The 18,440-nt window shown below is 53.0% G+C and overlaps 2 protein-coding genes across 2 annotated transcripts; one reads left to right on the top strand and one right to left on the bottom strand.

Annotated features, from left to right (window-relative positions):
- Positions 1–3,572: 3,572 nt before the first annotated feature.
- Positions 3,573–14,917, bottom strand: USE1 (unconventional SNARE in the ER 1). Its single transcript, XM_061600877.1, has 7 exons — positions 14,714–14,917; positions 9,289–9,338; positions 8,491–8,569; positions 8,197–8,344; positions 7,117–7,147; positions 5,843–6,005; positions 3,573–5,123 (listed from the first exon to the last, which is right to left on the bottom strand). The coding sequence occupies exons 1-7, from the start codon at positions 14,837–14,839 to the stop codon at positions 4,941–4,943; spliced, it is 780 nt and encodes a 259-aa protein (XP_061456861.1). The 5' UTR covers positions 14,840–14,917; the 3' UTR covers positions 3,573–4,940.
- Positions 14,917–16,497, top strand: RPL36 (ribosomal protein L36). The gene is made up of 4 exons (XM_061600878.1): positions 14,917–15,024; positions 15,272–15,366; positions 15,763–15,897; positions 16,364–16,497. Exons 2-4 carry the CDS (start codon positions 15,274–15,276, stop codon positions 16,451–16,453), a joined length of 318 nt encoding a protein of 105 aa, XP_061456862.1. The 5' UTR covers positions 14,917–15,024; positions 15,272–15,273; the 3' UTR covers positions 16,454–16,497.
- The last annotated feature ends 1,943 nt before the right edge of the window (positions 16,498–18,440 follow it).

The raw sequence follows: 18,440 nt of genomic DNA, 5'->3' as shown, positions 1-18,440 counted from the left end.
AATCTTTGTGGTATTTGATTGTTCTCTCTTCACTCTAGTAGGATTTTGGTGCGCATTCTTTTTCTACATTCTATAGGGCCAACCCAGATCCATGGGTTTAAAGTCGAGTGAATGCTTCTCATGTATAAATAATGGCTGTGGGCATGCACGAGGTTTTAAAGCAAGACTGTTTGCAGGGCAAGGGGAGTTAAATTCTCACTGTAGCCCATCCTTCCCCAACCTAGTGCCCTCCAGAAGTTTGGGGCTCCTATGATCCCTGACCACTAAGGCTGCTGGGAGTGGCACTCTCAAATACCTGATCTGAAGGGCACCGAGTTTAGGAAGGCTGCTGTGGCCTTTCTTCCAGGATAAGTATTGGTCACCTCTGTCTACTCCTCGTTATGAAAATTTGTCCTCTCTCCTATTTTTTAAGAACATAAGAAGAGCCTGGCTCCCAGATCAGGTCAAGGGCCCATCTAGTCTGTCATCCTGACCTCATAGTAGCCAGCCAGATGCCTCTTCTGGTTCTCCCTACTTGTGATTGCTAGCAACTGGCATTCAGAGGCACTGACAGCAGAGGGAGAACACAGCCATCGTGGCTTGTAGCTGTTGACAGGCCTTATTCCCTCCATGGCGTTTGTCTAGTCCCTTGTTAAAGCCACCCAACATTCAGCTCCTCTGGATGGCCCCGAGTTCTACTGTGAGCTGCTTTCTGCCCACCATGCATAATCTTGCACCCTTCCATTGTGTCCTCCTCCCAAACTCATCTCCTGTCTCTCCCCTCATGGGCAGAACGGGTCAGGAGGACATCAGAAGAGCTGGCAGCAGCTGGATCACGCCAAAGGGGACCCATCGTCTCACCATGGTCAGCCAGACATGCTGGACCTGAGCGCAACAGCAACTCTCTCCCCATGTGTGATTCCCAGCAAGCGCTATCAGAGGCTATAGTACATACATAGGCAGATTGTTTCATCCTCCGTTAATTTGTCCAATCCTCTTAAAGCCATCCAAGCTGATGGCCATCACTGCCTCAAGTGTGAGCAAATGCCATTGTTTAACTATGTGCTGTGGGAAGAAGACCTTCCTTTGGTCTGTCTTGAGTCTTCCAGTATTACGTTGCACTGATTTTCCAAGCAACCTGGTTTAAACACAGGGGCCTGTGGCTGTTCACATCGAGTAGGGTCCTTAGGATGCTTGCCAATGCAAAGCAGATTTATTTCCTGTCGACCAAGGGAAGAAGACTCAGCCACTTGCGCTTCTCAACTTCTGCCCCACTTCTGCAGACTTCCACCAACCTGGAGGGCACCTGTTTGGCGAAGGCTGGTTTTTACAAACATGGGGGAAGGAGAGCACCTGCTTTGCATGCAGAAGGTCCGGGGTTCAATCTCCAGGTAGGGCTGAGAGAAACTCTGCCTGAAACCCTGAAAAGCTGCTGCCTGTCAGTGTAGGCAATGCAGAACTAGAGGGAGCAAGGGCCTGACTCAGCCTAAGGCCCCTTCCTATGTTACTAGATCCGTTGATTGTTCAGTCTTAACCCTCCCCCCACCGCCAACAAAAACATCTCTTGGTCTCCACCTCGCCCTTTTTTTCATATAAATGAACCTGCTCCCTGCCTATCCCCAACAAACACATCACCATCATTGTCAGGTTGTTGCTGCTATAGGGACCAAAAAAAGCCTGAAGCATATTAATTATATTAAAGAGTGTAAACGATTAACCATAAACCATCCATTACCTAACTTGCCACATGACCAGCCAAAATACCGTCCTGTATCCCAACAGCCAGATATGACTCCAAGCAACCCGTCACTATGAACAGCAGATTTAGAACCTGGTTATTTATTAATTTTTGCCTTGTTGCATTATTAACCCATAGATGTTAGCATATACCCTTTACTAGCGTGAGCCCTCTAAACGGAAGGCCCTCATTCTGTTCAGAAAACCATTTCCTTATTGTTAACCACATTTCCCTTTTAGGGAAGCCTCTGGTTAATGGGCTAGTTACCAGTCTTGTTGTTAAGTGCCTTCAAGTTGATTACGACTTCTGGCGACCAACGACCTCAAATAGCATCTGTCATAACCACCCTGTTCAGATCTTGTAGTTAACCGTTATTACTGAGGCACAATTTGGTTTTCCAATCTCTCTCTCTCTGTGGCTTCTAGCCTGCCTTTACATAACACCAACCTGACCTTGAGTTCAGCTACAGACGCACCTCTCTTTATATGGTACCCTTGAACTTTCAATAAGAATTAAAAGCCACCATTAGACATAACTAGGATTGCTCTATCCTGACCTGTTTGTGGACAATTCCTCGCTAGCTCCAGGCAGTATCTCAAACACTTGTTGCACATCTTTTCTCCACAAGTGCAACATGGGGGCAGTGCCTCCTCATTTAATATATATTTTGGAAAGTTGTGTGTCTGTTTCCTGTACATTTGGACACCTCTTTAAGATACCATAACCAAGTTCTGCATGACCGTTCCGGAGATAAAGGAGCACCAGCTGCGGACAGACCAAGTGCACGATCCTCCGACAGGATGGAGGGAAGTCTATTTGCCCAAGGGTGCAATTAGCACCCATTTGGTCACACCCTTCCCTCCCCTCTCCCCATTGGTAGGACCCACTGACTAAGTTCTCCCAGTTAGAGGATATCCTTGTCTGTCACCAGCCGCCCCACCAGACCTTGGGAAGCTGACCCTTCACTGCTCTGCAAGACAGCCCCATCAAGCCTGGGAACGCAAGGACTTTTCTGCATCGCGCCCCGCCTTTCCCTCTTCCTTCCAGGCCTGTCCACTGATGGGAAAGCGTTGGGAAGATGGGGATCCTGTCACACTAGCTGCGAAGAAAATAAAAAGACTTCCCAGAAGCGTTGCATAATCTGAGACAGGAAGCCTCAGAACCTCTCAAAAGGCTCCCACTATTGTTGTAGCAGAAGCAACGGTGGGAAATTGCAAAGCAAACCAAAACAGGGTGTGTCAGAGCAGCTGTTTGGCATGCAGAAGGTCCCAGCTGCAACCCCAGGCTGCTCTAGTTAAAGCCAGGGGTGAGGGACATCTGCGATCCTGCAGAAGATGTTGGCCGTCAGCTCCCAACAGCCCATGTGGCCACTGGTCCAGGGTGATGGCAGCTGCCATCCAGCAACACCTAGAGAGCCAGAGGTGACGGGAACGACCCTCCTCTGCCAGAGCCCCTGCCACCCAGAGCAGGCAATACTAGGCTAGATGGACGAATCGTCTGAGCTGGGATAAGGCAGCCTCCTCTGCCCCACCAAGACCGGGGTTGGGCCTCAATGCCTCCCTCGTCTGGACACAGAGGAAGCCGCCCGAGACTGAGCCAGACCACTGGTCTGCCTAGCTCAACACTGACTAGCAGCTTCAGCTCTCCAGGGTTTCAGGCAGATTTTCTTCTTTCGCAGCTCTACCTGGAATGCCACCACCGGGGACTGAGCCCAGGACCTTCTGCGTGCAAAACAGAGGCTCTGCCACCAAGCCGCGGCCCTTCATTCCCTAATGCACCCAAACTCCCATGTCGGGGGGGGGGCTGCAGACGCCACGCCACGCCCCCCCAGACAGCCCTGGCAAAGAGCACACGGTTACAGCGAGTGAGATTTTTAATGTGTGAGCTGCAGCACGCCAGTTGGTGATACATCACTTGGGTTCCGAATCAGCAGGCAGAGGCACATTTTCTGAGCAGGAGGGTGGCGGTGGTGGAGGGGAGCAGAGGGCGCTTGGGGTTCCAGCACAGGGAAGCAGCACCATGGGGCAAGGGGAGGGAGAGGGAAGAGCCCTGGCATCTGGGGCTGGTGGTCAAGTGTGGCAGTGACTCCTCTTCCCTTCCCTGAGGGGACTGCACTTCTGCAGGCCCAGCCCTCCTGCGGGGCGAGTGCCAAGTGCCCGGGTGCTTCAGGAACAGGGTGAGGCCTTGCTGGGGAGAGAGAGCAGGCAGACACTGTTCTCTGCAGATTATTAACCACACCGTTGGCCCTTTACCTCCAGGACTGCTCTTAATGAGAGGATGCCTCATGAAAACCACCACCACAGCAGCTCTTACTCCCCCTGGTGTTGCTTCCCAAAGGGGGAAGAGGAGGGGGGGCTGAGGAGGGGGGCACATCTAGCCTAACCACGAGCTGACAGATGCATGAGCATTGTACTCCATTTGCCGAGGTCCCAATCCGCCTCCCAAATGGCCAGGCTGGACTCTCCTCTTTCCCACCACCCCTGCCTTGGCTGGGAGGCAGAAGCATGAAGGGTTCCACTCCACTGCCTGCGCCTGAGGTTATGGGGCCCTTAGGCTGCCCTGCCCTCAAGGCAACCAGGACTTGAATACCAGAAGGCATTCAGAAACTCATCAAAGATAAATGAAATCGTCACGTTTTTATTCCTCGCGGCCAGTCCCGACAACGAGTTTCTGCCTTGAGGCAAGAGGGATTGCCTAAGAGTGCACCGTCCCTTGCAAAACGGCAGAGCTCGGTGGCAAATGTGCCTTCAACACTGCTCAGCGTCACGTCGGCAGGCCTTACGTGACAGAATGCTCCCTTCATCCAAACGTAACATAAGATGGCGAAGGAGGAAGAGGGTCTAGCCTAGCCGTGCCTGTTTGCATGCAGGAGGTGGGTGTGGATGACTTCAGCCTGAAATGACAGAGTCCAGGCACAGCCTTGCAACCTCCCTGGTCTGGGTGAACCAGGCCCCAGAAGCTGCTGTTCCTCTGCCTCTCCCAGGTCACACAAGGCTACGTCCTCCTTCAGCTAACAGGCTTTCATTAGCCTATTAGTTGAAGGTGCCTCCCCAGTCACCCTCCTAAGCAGGAGGGATATTTCCCCAGGTGTCAGGTGCTGCAGTCTGGCGGTAACAGAGCCTTCTTCCGCCGGGTATCTTCAGAGACTGAATCGGACAAGCGCCTCAGGCCTTCGCAGGGGAGAGTGCGAGGCAAGGAGGCAAGCCTGCAGTCAACCTGGAGATCACCTCAACTTGGGGAAGATCCTGATGAACAGGATCATGCTGATGAAGATGAAGCAGACGACAATCAGCATCAGCCAGAGGAACCAGTTGACCGATTTCTTTGCGTGCTGCTCCAGGCGGTCAGATTCATCCTTCAGCTTCTCAAAGTTGTGGTCGGCCAGCTTGAGCGAATGAGAGAGTGTCTGGAAACGAGAGAGGCAGCAGCGGCTGGAGCAGAGCGCAGGCAGGTGCAGCCAGCGCAAGGCGGTTCCTGCCAAAGCACACTCTCTCCCTCTCACACACACACAAACTGCGTGGAAACCTATCTTACCCAGAGTCCATCTAGCTCAGTATTGACAACACTGACTGGCAGCAACTCTGCAGGGTTTCAGACAGGGATCTTTTCCCTAGCCCTACTGGAAACGCCAGGAATTGGACCTGCATGCAAAGCAGGGGTCTACCACGGAGCTACGGTACGGTCCGTTCCTTAAAAATAAAATAAGCCCCCAGTCCTCATGGTTCCGAACAAAAGGCTGACTTGCATAGGAACATAGATTGCATCCAATGTTCATCATACCCACAGCAGGCCCATTGAAATTAATGGGCATGGCTAGCTGAGGTCAATTAATTTCAGGGGGTCTATCTGGAGCAGGACTGAGTTGACTACAACTCCTAGGAAGCTGCCTCATTCCAAGTCAGACTCATGGTCCAGCTAGCTCAGGGTTGTCTACACTGACTGGCAGCGGCTCCACAGGGTTTTAGCCCTACTTGGAGATGCTGCTGGAGACTGAACCAGGGGCCTTCTGCACCCCAAGCAGGGGCTCCCCACTGAGCGACAGCCTGGGGGAGGGGCTGGGTATTCACGACCCCCGCTGACTTGCGTGCCCCACCGTCTCCGAGTGCAACCTCAAAGGCCTCTCACCTGGTTGTCTTGCTTGATCACGTTCTGCGCCACCAGAGTGTTGCTCTTGAGGTTGCGGGCCAGGTGCAGCATCTCTTCGGCCAACTTCTCCTGGATGCTGTGGTGGTGCTGAAGGACGGCATCCAGCTCAGCAGCCGACTGCTTCTCGTCAGGGAACGGGCCCCTGTGGAGCGGTGCCAGAGAGGAAGAGAGTCTGAGCTCTCCTTACTAGCACAGGTGACAAGCAACACACACACACACACACAGAGTGAGGGAGACAGCGAGTCCTTTCCACTATCCCACAACCATTGCAAACATCAACAGAAAAAAGGCATGCTCTATAAAGGTTACCTATGGGTCATCTCGCCTTGAGGTGTCTAGAGGATGCCAATTTCTCTCTCGAACCCAGCCCCACAAAGTGTCCTCCTGAGCCAAAGACTCTTGGAAAACAGCAGCCCAGCCCACCCCTTTCAGCCACTGCTGTAGGCAGGTCCTCCCAGTCAACTAGGACAAGCCCAAAGCCACTTCCTCCAATATGGACCTCTTCCTCGCGCTTACTCAGGCACGGTGAATGCCTCGCTGCTGAGGCCTCGCCGCCAGCCTTGGGCCCACACCAGGGGTGGGCAACTGGGCCCGGCAGGCGAGCGGGGTCCCATCTCCCCCACCCCCCGCAGGCCAAGCCTGACACGCTGATGCCAGAGGACCTGCTTCTGCACAGTGTTTGCAAGCCCTGATGATTGCTGGCACTTGTGAAACGCTAGGCAACCCCCCTTCTGGCGCAGCTGCATTTTAACCTGCCCCACACATGGCATATCTGACATCGGGTGCCAGGCAGGTGGGTGTGGCTTTGCTCAGCCAAAACAGGCAAGCATGCTTTGCAAGGCCGTGGGTGGGAGGCTCCCCACTGTTGGCTGACACCACCCACGAAGCTCTGGCCAGATGCGAAACATGGTCAGGAAGTCACCATGTGAGGCAAAATGCTGGCTGTGACGTTGACAGGCGGCTGCAGATCTGCTAGCGAGCTGATCACTTGTCAATGCCACACCGATTCTGCCTTCATTTGCCCTTCATTTGGGAGAAGGGAGGAAATAGGAGGACCGCCTGAGGAGGCAGAGAGAGACCCCAATCTTCTCTGTGCCGCAACACAAATCAGAGCAGGCCTCTCTCCCAGGCCCACTGTTTGCATTCCGGGCAGGGCAAGCTGGGACGGCCCCTCCCTGAGTCCCCACTGCCCCCAAATACAAGAAAAGAAGCCTGTTGAAGGTCACAAGCCCCCAAGTGCCCCTGACACTCACACACGCTTCCTCAAGGTCGTCTCGTCCAGATCTGGGGAGGAAAAAGAAAAGCTTTGTCAACGCTCCTGACTTGGGGAATCCTCTTCGCCAGCAAAGCGGAAGAATAAAGAAGTGACAAAGAGAGGGCCAGAGTCCGCCAGGCCAGACCCACAGACAGATCCGAGTGAAACAAGGAGATAAAGAGGGACAAACGACAGGCAGGCTGACTCAAAAGGCGTTTCCCCAGAGCATGTGCAGATGGCAGCAAGGAAGGCAAGGGCAGCAGGTGCCCCTCCTGAGTGTCAGACTGCAGGCAAGCCAGGAGGAGGGGCGGGCACAGCGGGCACTCTGGGAGCCAGCTAAGAGCAGGGTCATACGCAGAGTAGACCCATTGAAACGCATAGGTCCACTAATCTCTGCATGTGGTTAACACTCGACAGAACCCATGCAGATGAAATTGTGTCTTAAAAAGTCATGGCGGATGATGCCCCCTCCACAGCAAGCTCCAGCACTCTTGGCATGTCAGGAATGATCAGGAGACACTTACCAGTGACACATGAGGAGTCCTGGGGGAGGCAGTGAGAGAGAGAGAGGAGAGAGAGCGTTCAGCAGTAGCAGGAGGTGGACAGGGAGGCCTTTGAAGCCACGGGCCCCGCAGGCCAACAGCAAGGCCGAGAAGCCCCCATGCCCTCCTGCCCCCTCACCCCCACAGGCAGAGCAACCACAATTGACCACTGCCCAGGCCGAAGGGGAATAACCTCAGGCCTGGGGGCCCTATGTGGCCCTTGGGGCTTCCGCAAGCCACACCCTCACCCGTCTTGCTCCAAACCCTCTTGGAGTCTTTTCACCTGGCTGAGATGTGCCCCTGAATTCTGATCATGCCTGGATGGAGGAGAGGGGGTGTGCGTGTGCAGAAAGCCACCTGCAGCACAAAGGTCAAATGTACATTTGCTCCCCCCCCGCCCATTATTGCCACGTGGCCCCTCAGAAGGGAATGTGGCCTGCAGGCCAAGAAAGACTCCCCATCCTTGACCTGGCCCTAAAAACAGAGAGACAGAGAGGAAGCCGGAGGGCAGCCTTGGCCAGAGAGACATACTGTACCAAGCAGCTCGCTCCTCATCTCGCCCGTGCAGCGGGCCTTGCTCTGCAGGTGCACGGTCTTGGTTGCCGGGGTCCGCTCCTTGGTGGTGGTGGGGGTCCGCCCGGGGGCCAGGAACTGATTCGCCAGGGCCTTTTCAGATGATGACGGCTGTGGAAGGTAAGAGAGAGAGAGTTGCCTGACTGGTACCAGTGTAGAAATCTGGGCAGAAGACACACCACACTGGAAGATCCCTCCTCCTCCAAGGCAAGGCTGAGAGCGTCTTCTTGGCGAGTGAGACACACTGAGGGCCTCACCAGCTTATCTGCTTCCAGCAGTCCCTTTAAGAAGTCCACCTTGCGGGAATATTCGTTCAGCACCTCGGGAGCGGGTTTGCTGAAAGGAAACAAAAGCCCCGAGACAAGTCACTGCGCAGCAGAAACCAGGATGCGGCTGCCTCTGCGTCTCCCCTTGCCAGCTGCGAGACAAGGCAGGAAGGAGCAAGCGCCAGAGGGCAACGCCGTCTGCCTGCCATTCACAGGCCTTTCAACCAGAAGGCAGGCTTTCATCAGCAGCGAAATGTTTCCACAGATCCCATTTTTCTTTTTTTTATTGGCAGGGATCCTTAACAAGTCATGTGAAAAGCCACACTTTTGAAAACAAATGGGTACTGCACCCCAGTTCCGAGGGGTGTGGGTGGATCTTTTGGTGGGGGAAAAGCTTCTCTGCCCACACCTCCAAGCTGATTTGTGCCGCCTGCTTCCCAGCGTGCTCTCTGTGGGTAGATGGCTACAATCTATTTTGGCACCTGGTTGTTTGAAGCAAGAACCAGACTTTGTTTCTGAGTTACATTCAGACCTGAGCTGGATCCTCAGGCAGCTGCAGACTCTTAAGGGGGGGGCTGTGGAGGTTTACTGCGCAGCACTCTAGGCCTCCAGAAGGCCCGAGGCATCTCTCCGCTGAACAGCTCCGGGTTAGGCAAACTCTGAAACATGCGGCCCTCAAAGTGCCAGCCCCAGCCCTTCTGCCTCCCACCTAGGAACTGTTAACTGAGGTCTGCTCCGCTAAGAGCCTGAAAAAGACCTTTGCAGATCCCAGCAGAGGATGCAACTCACCTGGTGTGTTTCTTAAGTGCAAGAAGCATCTCCTCCAGAGCAGATACATACTAAGGAGGAAACAGAGGGTGCCGTTGTGAGTGACTTTGGCACAGATCTTTCTATACAGGCATTCTGTTGGAATGTCAGAGCTTCAGGTAAACCATTTGGAGCCAAAAGGGTACTTTTAGCTGTGTTGCTACTTTATAGCCTTAATCCTACCTCACAGGGTTGCAGTGAGGACAGAAACAAGATACCAACCCATTAATAAATGCTCCCTGAACTCTTTGGGCAAAAAGGGGACCAGCTGAAGACACAGTTGCAATTTCCTTTGCAGTTTTTCATTACTTGGAGATTAAATGCCACCCACCCCCATCTGTAGGTCTTGCTTACAAGCGGGCAGAAAAATGGAAGCGATTCAAGGACATTTTTGGCCCCCTTCGTAGGTGAGAAGGAATCGGTTGCTGGGAATTGCAAGTGTAGGGAGCGATGCTGTTGCATTCAGGTCCTGCTTGGGGGCTTCCCATTGGGGCATCAGGTTGGCCACTGTGAGGACAGGACGCGGGACTAGATGGGCCCCCGTTGGCCTGATCCAGCTGTGGCTCTCCCGATGTTCTTCTGCAAAGAGGCTAGGTGGCACAACCACTCCAAGGTGGCTCTGCGCTCCTAAAGGATTGAGGAAATGCCAATCCCAGCAGCCAACCCAGGACACGAGTTGCCTGAAGCTGGCAGGTGGGGTGGAGAGGGGAGAAGGAGAACAGCATCCACCAATGAAAGGAAGCATTTCTGATGACTACAGCAGCCCCCCCCCACGTGCACACACCCTCCTGTTGCAAGGATGTCACCTGCCGCCCCCACCCCAGAGCAGCCAACAGGAATCCACATGCCTCCCAAGAAAGTGCAATGCTCTCTGCAGGGCACTGGGCCAAACACCAGAAGGGGAGTGTGGAGGCAGAAGTGCCAGGCCAGTGCTGTGGTGGAGGGAAGATGTTCAATGGCGGCTGCTAGTGGACCAAGACCCTTCGTGGAAGCCCCTCTGCGAGAGCTGGGAACTCCCTTTCCCAAGGAGCAGCCAAACCCTCTCAAGCATCTCAGCTCTGGGTGTGCCTCTCTGGTGCCCGACGGCCAAGGAGTTGCGTCTCCGGGAAACAGCACAGCCCGTCCCTCCCACAGCACTGCCCCGAGGCTTCACGGAGGTGGCCTACAGAGAGGAGAGGAGAGGAGAGGAGGGCAGGGCATGCAAATCAAGGCCTTGGCAATGCGCTTGATTGTGTCCGCCCAGGCAGCCACAGGGAGGTGCTCATTAGGACACCTTCCTTGCTAGGCCAGACTAGAGATGTAAAAATTCCAGAAATTTTGAAGCCATGGAAAAAATGTGGGTTTTTTTCTGTTTTTTTCCCAGAAAAAAAAATGGAAAGGTTTGGAAAAATTGAAAAAAATGCAATATTAGCACTTTTTACAGATTGAAAGTCAGTTTGTTACTTCAGGAACATCAAATGTAATTACGTACAAGCTGGTTTGGCATAAAAGTATCACATTTGGTATATTAAAAGTACATTTTATTCAAACAATTATTACAAATTAAATTTGCTTTTTAAATTTTTACTTTTTTTTGTAACAAATGGATCTACAAAGCCTTACATGGCTTAGGACCACAATACCTGATGGAACGCCTCTCCCGACATGAACCTACCTGTACACTACGCTCAACATCAAAGGCCCTCCTCCGGGTGCCTACTCCGAGGGAAGCTGGGAGTCTGGCAACAAGGGAGAGGGCCTTCTCAGTGCTGGCCCCCAAATCATGGAATGATATATATGACGAGGTGCGCCTGGCGCCAACACTGTTATCTCTTCGGTGCCAGGTCAAGACTTTCCTCTTTTTCCAGGCATTTCAGCATGTTTTAAAATTTGTGTATTTGTTTTTAATGTTTTTAATTGTTGTAAACCACCCAAAGAGCTTTGGCTATGGGGCAGTATGCAAATGCAATAAATAAATAAATATCTACAAGAGCCTGAACTGTAAGGAACCTCTTTCGTTTTGCCAGTTTATGAGGAGCAGGCAAAAACAATTTAAAAAAAAACAGATGAAACCATCAACATTAATAACAAAGAAAATTATTTATGTCTCCGCTAGTTCTCCTCAGTGTCAAGCAGACATAAAGCATCCATTCCTGTAAAAAGAACTGAGAAAAGGGGGGGGGAACCAAGAGTCAATGAAACATTTTATTCATCATGCTAAAATAAAACATTCCATAATCCATTTTCCCCATTTTTCAGAAAAAAACAGAAAAAGCTTTGGAAAAAACAGTTTTCCCCCCTGAAGTTTCCCATTCCCCCTGAAGTTTCCCATTCCCCCCCCCCGGCCTGTCACATCTCTAGGCCATACCCATCGAATCAGCAGCCTGTGGCCAGCCAGATGCCTCTGGGAAGGCCAAAGCAGGACTTGAGGCTCATGGCTATTCCCTGCCTTGTCTCCAGCACCTGGGCAGAGATGTGAAGGACTGGGGAAAACAGAAAGGAAAAACCCTTTTTTCCATTCCCCCCCCCAATTTTTCAGCTGGGCGGGCCATCGCTACACCTGGGACTTTAAAAAAAAGTGGAGCTCCCTCTGCTGGTCCTTCCACGGCTAACACTGGTCAGTGAGCCTGTCCTAGGAGAATGTGCCTCATTTCTGTTGAAAGCAGGGATGTGGAGATGGTGGCCCTCCAGGTATCAATGGGCTGCAATTCCTGTCATCATCCTCATCCCTCACCATTGGTCCATGTCGGGGGCAAGGGAAGCTGGGAGTCCAGGGGCATCTGGAGGGCCATAGAGACTCCCCAGCCCTAGGATACAGTCGTCTGGGCTGGTGGCGATCGCCAAGTTTGCTCCGGGGCAGCAAATTCCACACGATGCTTCAGCCTTACTAGGGAGCAAATCCCACTGCATTCAGGGGATCCAGCTTCTGAGCGAACATGCTTGAACGCCTCTCTTAGATCAACCCACCGCAGGGCCCTGAGGCGCGCACTCTCGGTTCAAGAATTGCAGAGAGCAAAGCCTCTGTCATTTTTAGAAAAGCCATTTTCTAATGGCAGGGGATAAACGCAAAAGCAACACGTCTCAGAGTCCTTTCCTGCCGCGCCAAGAAACGTTTCCTAACAACCAAAATGCAGCAGTAGTAAGAAAAGCCCTACAGATGGATCAGGCCAAAGGAGGGCCCCAGTGGCCAACCAGACCCTCCAAAGGGGGTACAAGAGCAACTCTCCCCATTCAGATTCCCAGCATTAAGGGGGCCGTACCTCAGTGGCAGAACACCTGTTCTGCATGTGCAAAAGAACCCTGGTTCAGTCTCCATCATCTCGTGGGAGGGCTGCCTGCTACCCCTGAGAGCCATTGCTGCCAGCCAGTTTATCCTGAGCAAGATGGGCAAATGGTTTGAATCAGGATAAGGCACATCCTGGATATTTCATCCAGCAGTGGAGACAGAAATGTGTTCACGAGCTTCTCCCAGGGCAGCCGTTTCCAGCTGCCACAGCACTCTGGCTCAACATACGCCATGACACGGCACCTTGATATGGGAGAGGGGAAGGCTTGCTTGGTCAAGGACCTCCCAACATTTTAGTCTCCCCCCCCCCATCTTTAGCCACAGGAAAACAGAGATGGGAACAAACGCTGCTTAGACTGAGGGTGACACCCACTGGTGGCTGACTGGCTGCAGGGCACTTTGCGTGATCAGTGTGTACAACCTGAAGTTTGCCAACATACTGCAAGTCTTAATTAAAATGACAACCCTGTGGTAATGGGCAACTCCCTGCCAGGCTCAGACAGGATGCTGCAGAGCTAAGACTGGCTGTGACTGTCCCCACTGTCCAGCCAAGACAAAAAAGGACCCATTCCAAAACTTTTTGATGTTGGCGTCTAAACTGTTTCTCAAGGGAAAGCAGTTGCTGCATTTGGTCATCTTTTCCCTTGCCCTCTAGAAAGGCTCCTGTGACATTAGGAGCTATGACAGGCAGAAATTCAAGAGGGGCAGCTCTGCTGGCACAGACCAACAACAGTGGGGAAAAGAGTGAAAGGCATAGCAGCCCTAGCAGAGAAAGAAGTGGTGCCTTCAAGTATATACATGCCTTGAAATGAAAGTATAGGTGTATGGGTCTTAATCTTTTTTAAAGATGTGGGGGGGGGAAGAGTTGTGTGCATTTTATAATTTTGTATTGGCTTAATACAGGATTTCCCAACCCCTTTTCTTGACCCAGGGGACATTTGGAAGTCCAAGAAACTGATATGGGCACCACAAAAAGACCATTTCACAAAAGAAAAACTGGTGATGCTCAGAATCCCCCCTGCAACAAGTAAAACACCCCCACAACACAAATAAAAACACATATAAATACACAACACTACATTAAACACCCCCCCCAAATCCAAACCCCTCTCAATTTCTAAAAACAAATTTAAAACCCAGGGGGGGGTGACAAGTGGCCGAAATGGATACTACAGGGAGGCCAACATTGTCTGCCCTCTCTGTTTTTACATTGGTGTTTTATTTTGGGGATTCTGGCAAGTTTTTGTTCCTTTGTCGTATTTTACGTTTCCTTCGATTTTATGGCTTTATGTTTTACTTTGAATATACATTATTAATTTAAAACTACAAACACAGAAAGCTGCCTTATGCTAAGTTAGACCATTGGCCCATCTACCTCAGTCCTGTCCGCACTGACTGGCAGCTGCTCTCCAGGGTTTAGGCAGGGGACATTCTCAGCCCTCCCTGGAGATGCCAGCAGGGACTGAACCAGAGACCTTCTGCGTGCAGGGCAGGTAGGTGCTCGACCACCACTGAGCTACAATGTCCCTTTCATTGTCAGTAAGTTAATAAAAATAATGCTGTTATTAATGACAAAACCAATAGCTTCTGATTACAGTATTAACATACACATCTATCTGTAAATTTGCACGAATAAATAATGCTAATCGCTTAACTAATCTTTATCCCAGTCTGTAACCGCACCGGCTTTGGAGTTGTTTTGAACCTATGAAGATGTTTTTAACTGCTGTGATTGGGCTGCATCCAACTAAATCTTGCTCAGATTAGACATTAATGGATCTCAGTGAGTCACGGCCCTTCATTCCGTTGGGTCTACTTTGAGGAGGTCCACCACTGCCTGCAACCCATTGCTTTACGTATATATGAAGTAGTGTAATTTTCAAGTTTTCGGATGTCTTGTTTTTTAAACTGCGAGATGGTTTCCAGACATTTTACGGGAAGCTATTCAATAAGCAGCACGGAACAGAGCCGTGGTCGCAAAGCAGGCAGGCAGGCAGGCAGTCTACCGGTGCAGCCTCTTCCCGCCGGGCGTCCCCTCGGATACCAGCCTGCTCAAGGAGCGCGCCGTGTGCAATGCCCCCCCCGACTCCGGTTCCCATGGCGACCGCTGCGCAAACTGGGGCGGCCCCACCAGCCACCGACCTTCTCCAGCCGCCACTCGTCCGGCCCGCGTCTTTCCGCCGCCAGCGCCTCGCAGCGGCTCAGCAGCCGGACCAACTTCAACTCCGCGCGGGGAACCGGCATCGGACCAGCCGCAGACGCCGCCATCGCCGTCACCCGCCCTCGCCCGCCGGAACTGAGCGACGAGTCACGTCACTTCCTCCTCCTCTCTGACTCCCGAGCTGCCAGTACTCCGTCTGCGCATGCGCCGAGCACCCGCTGCGCGCGCACCCTCTCCTCTTTCTCCTTCCTTTTCCGGCGCGGCCTCCGCAGAACAGCCGCTTTCGCCGCAGGTGAGCTCCCGGTGCCGGGCGAAGGAGAATCCGCGTCCATCTGTCCCCGGGGCCCGGCCGAGCAGCCCTTGAAGCGGCGGGACAGGCGGAGGGGGCTCCGGCGGCGGCCCTTCGAGGTCCAAGGGCCAGTCCCACCGGCAGGCCTCGCGGGGTTGTTGTGCGGGCGGACGAGGAGGGAGAGTGAGCGCCCCCCATCGTCATCTCTCCCCCTGTCGTCATCTCTCCCCCTTCTCTCCCCCTCCTGCAGCCATGGCAGTCCGCTACCCGATGGCCGTCGGCCTCAACAAGGGCCACAAAGTGACCAGGAACGTTTCGAAGCCGCGCCAGTGCCGGCGCCGGGGGGTGAGTTGGGGCGGGGAGGGCTGGGCGGGGGGAGCAGCCTCTGCCTCGCTTGCTTAGGCTGCCCTTCCGTTATGGGAGGGGGTCTGGGGAGAGGGGCCCCGGGGAGAGGGGCCCCAGCAGCTCCAGCTACACGCGTCCATCTACCTCTCTATTGTCTGCACTGACTGGCAACTACTTTCCAGGGTTTCAGACTTGGGTTTTTGCCAGTCATGCCTGGAGCTGCCATCGGGAACTGAGCCTGGGCCCTCTGGGGCCCTGCCGTGACTGAGGTGCCACCCTGCCCGTGACTCTGCAGGGACACCCTCGCCCTCCCTGCGCTTCGAGCTCCCCTCGAGAGAGTAAAGCCTGAAATCTCTGGGCAGAGGCACTGAGCGGCTCCCTTCTCCTCCCCTCCAGCGCCTCACCAAACACACAAAGTTTGTCCGGGACATGATCCGGGAAGTGTGCGGCTTCGCCCCCTACGAGAGGCGAGCGATGGAATTGCTGAAAGTCTCCAAAGACAAGCGAGCGCTAAAATTCATCAAGAAAAGGGTGAGTCTTCTGGGGGAGGCCACGGACGCGCGGCCGGAGCGGCAGCTGCCCGGGCTGCGCGGGGAGGCCGATCTTCGTAGTCCTGTAGCCCATGCAGTGGATTTAGGAGCAGGACTCCGCCTCACACCACTCCTTTGAGACCCACCCACAGATTTTTACTGCCGCTGAGAGTCTGAAGCAGGCACAGGGGACCTACAGCCTCTAGCACTTGCTAGAGTACAACAGGCGGAGGGGAAAAATGCAGTACAACATGAGAAGTTAACCCTTTCCCCTCTTGAGCTTTTTGCACATGCCCAGAAGCCTTGAGGTAAAGAAAGGCCCCAGGCCAAGACTCTCAGTAGCCAGGTCTGGATTCCGCATCCTTTGGGGTCATCATTATCTACCACGTGGGCTGCGTGTTAATTCCATGCGAGTCCTTCAGCTTCCGTGGTGGTGCTGACCGTCTTCTGCTTTCCACCCCCTCCAGGTGGGGACTCACATCCGGGCCAAGAGGAAGCGGGAAGAACTGAGCAACGTCCTGGCAGCAATGAGGAAAGCAGCGGCCAAGAAGGACTAACGCTCCCTCTTCCCCCAATAAAGTTTATCTTATAAACACTGCAAGCCAAGTGTGAAGTGGTTTAAGAGAAAGGGGGGACCCTTGAAGTTTCTGTGGAAACCCTCTTCTGAGGGGACGCTGGGAAAGGGGGAGACGTGCTGAAATGGCTGCCGGGCAGATGTCACCACCCAGAGTGGACAAATTGTAGTCCTGCCCTTTGGGAGGAATGGCTGCACCACCTTCTCCGTGGCAGCTTCTAGCTATTTGGAGACCACCAACATGGAGGGTTTTAGACAAATTCATGGAGGAGGAATAAGATGGCTGTGGTCACCCCCTTATCCCACAGGCTAAACATACGGGGGAGGGTAGTTGAATCCTGTGTCCCAGCTGTAATCCCATGACGGAGGAAGCCACTCCATAGCCATTTCCTTCACCCCGTGCATAATTTCTTCTTAAGTGCAGCAAGGGTCACACACTCTTCAAAGGTTGCATGAATGGGGAAAAGGGCAGCAGCGCCTGAAGTGCAACTTCTTTCTCCCCTGCTTTCCCGTCACATGGTTTCCCCTCCCCTTTGCAAATCCCACAGACCATCACGTAGCAGCAGGTTTTCTGCAGCAGAATCAGAGAATTTGAGTTATGAGACCTCGGGAGGCCATTTAGTCCAACCCAATGCAATAAAGGCAAGAGTGGAGAACCTTCAGTCCAAGAGACACATTTGCTTATGGGCAACATTCTGGAGGCCACAAAGTAGTGGCTTTGGGGGGAGGGGCAGCAGCCTGACACAAGCCTCCATGCAGTCAAGCAAGAGTTACCACAGTTAAAGCATACAGTCTAGCCAGGTAAAGCCACAGAGGAGCGGCATGGCTTAGGGAAGCCCCCTCTGGCATTGTGGGGCCCAGTTTGCGTCATGGTATACCACTGAACGAATGAAACGGGCTGGAGCACAATGGCGAAAGATGTGCTGTCAGGCTGATTGGGCACGAGTAAAACATCAGTTGTGCCTAAGGTATGGTCATGAGGGCAGCAAAGAAGGCCCACTTTGTCAGGTCCATTAACATCAACTTCAGGAAATTGAGATTAGATCCAGGGTGTGGTCAACACATCATGCGGGAGGGAGTGGTTCCAGCCACCCTGAAAGAGGCGGTGATCCAACCGCTCCTGAAAAAGCCCACCCTGGACCCATTGGTTTGTGACAACTACCACCCAGTCACAAGTACTGTTAGATGACCCATTCCAATTGGGTTCAGGCCTGGTTATGGGACTGAATCGGCCTTGGTCGCCCTGATGGATGACCTTTACTGGGAGAAGGACAGGGGGAGTGTGACCCTGTTCTTACTTGATCTCTCAGCAGTGGGACTGCTCACTGGGGCAACGTATTGCCAGCATGTCACCCCGCTGCTGAAAGAATTGCACTGGCTGCCCAGTAGCTGCCAGGCCAAGTTCAAGGTTCTGGAGTACAAAGCCCTACGCAGCATGGGGCCAGGATACCTGAAAAATCATCTTACCCCTTATATACCCAGTCGATCACTGCGCTCTGCAGGTGAGGGCCTCCTGCAGATACCATCTTATCAGGAGGTCCGTTCCCCACAACATGGGAAGTGGACCTTTAGTGTTGTGGCACCAACCCTTTGGAATTCCCTCCCCTAAAATATTGAGACAGGCGCCATCTCTCTTAGCTCTTTCTGCATCTGTGCTGGAATTGCTTTTTAAGATGTTAGGACTTTTTAAAGATGTTTTGTTTTTAAGATGTTTTAGAATGCTTTGTAGGGCTTTTGTTTGCTGCCCTGGGCTCCTTCTGGGAGAAAGGGCAGGATATAAATTTAATAAGTAAGGGCCGGACAAAGGCAGGAGGGCTGCTTCTACTACCTGGGCCTGAGCACCCCCACCTGCCCTGCAACCACTGGGTTTCGCTTCCTAAAGATGAGCCAGCGAGTCATTCATTGGCGATCACTCATGGCCGAGTAAGATTGTCTTCCAAGATAAGGTCTTTAACAGTGGGTCCCTAAGT

This window comes from Rhineura floridana, chromosome 18 (genome assembly GCF_030035675.1).
Source record: "Rhineura floridana isolate rRhiFlo1 chromosome 18, rRhiFlo1.hap2, whole genome shotgun sequence".
NCBI classification, from domain to species: domain Eukaryota; kingdom Metazoa; phylum Chordata; class Lepidosauria; order Squamata; family Rhineuridae; genus Rhineura; species Rhineura floridana.
This window is presented reverse-complemented; position numbering and strand designations above follow the sequence as displayed.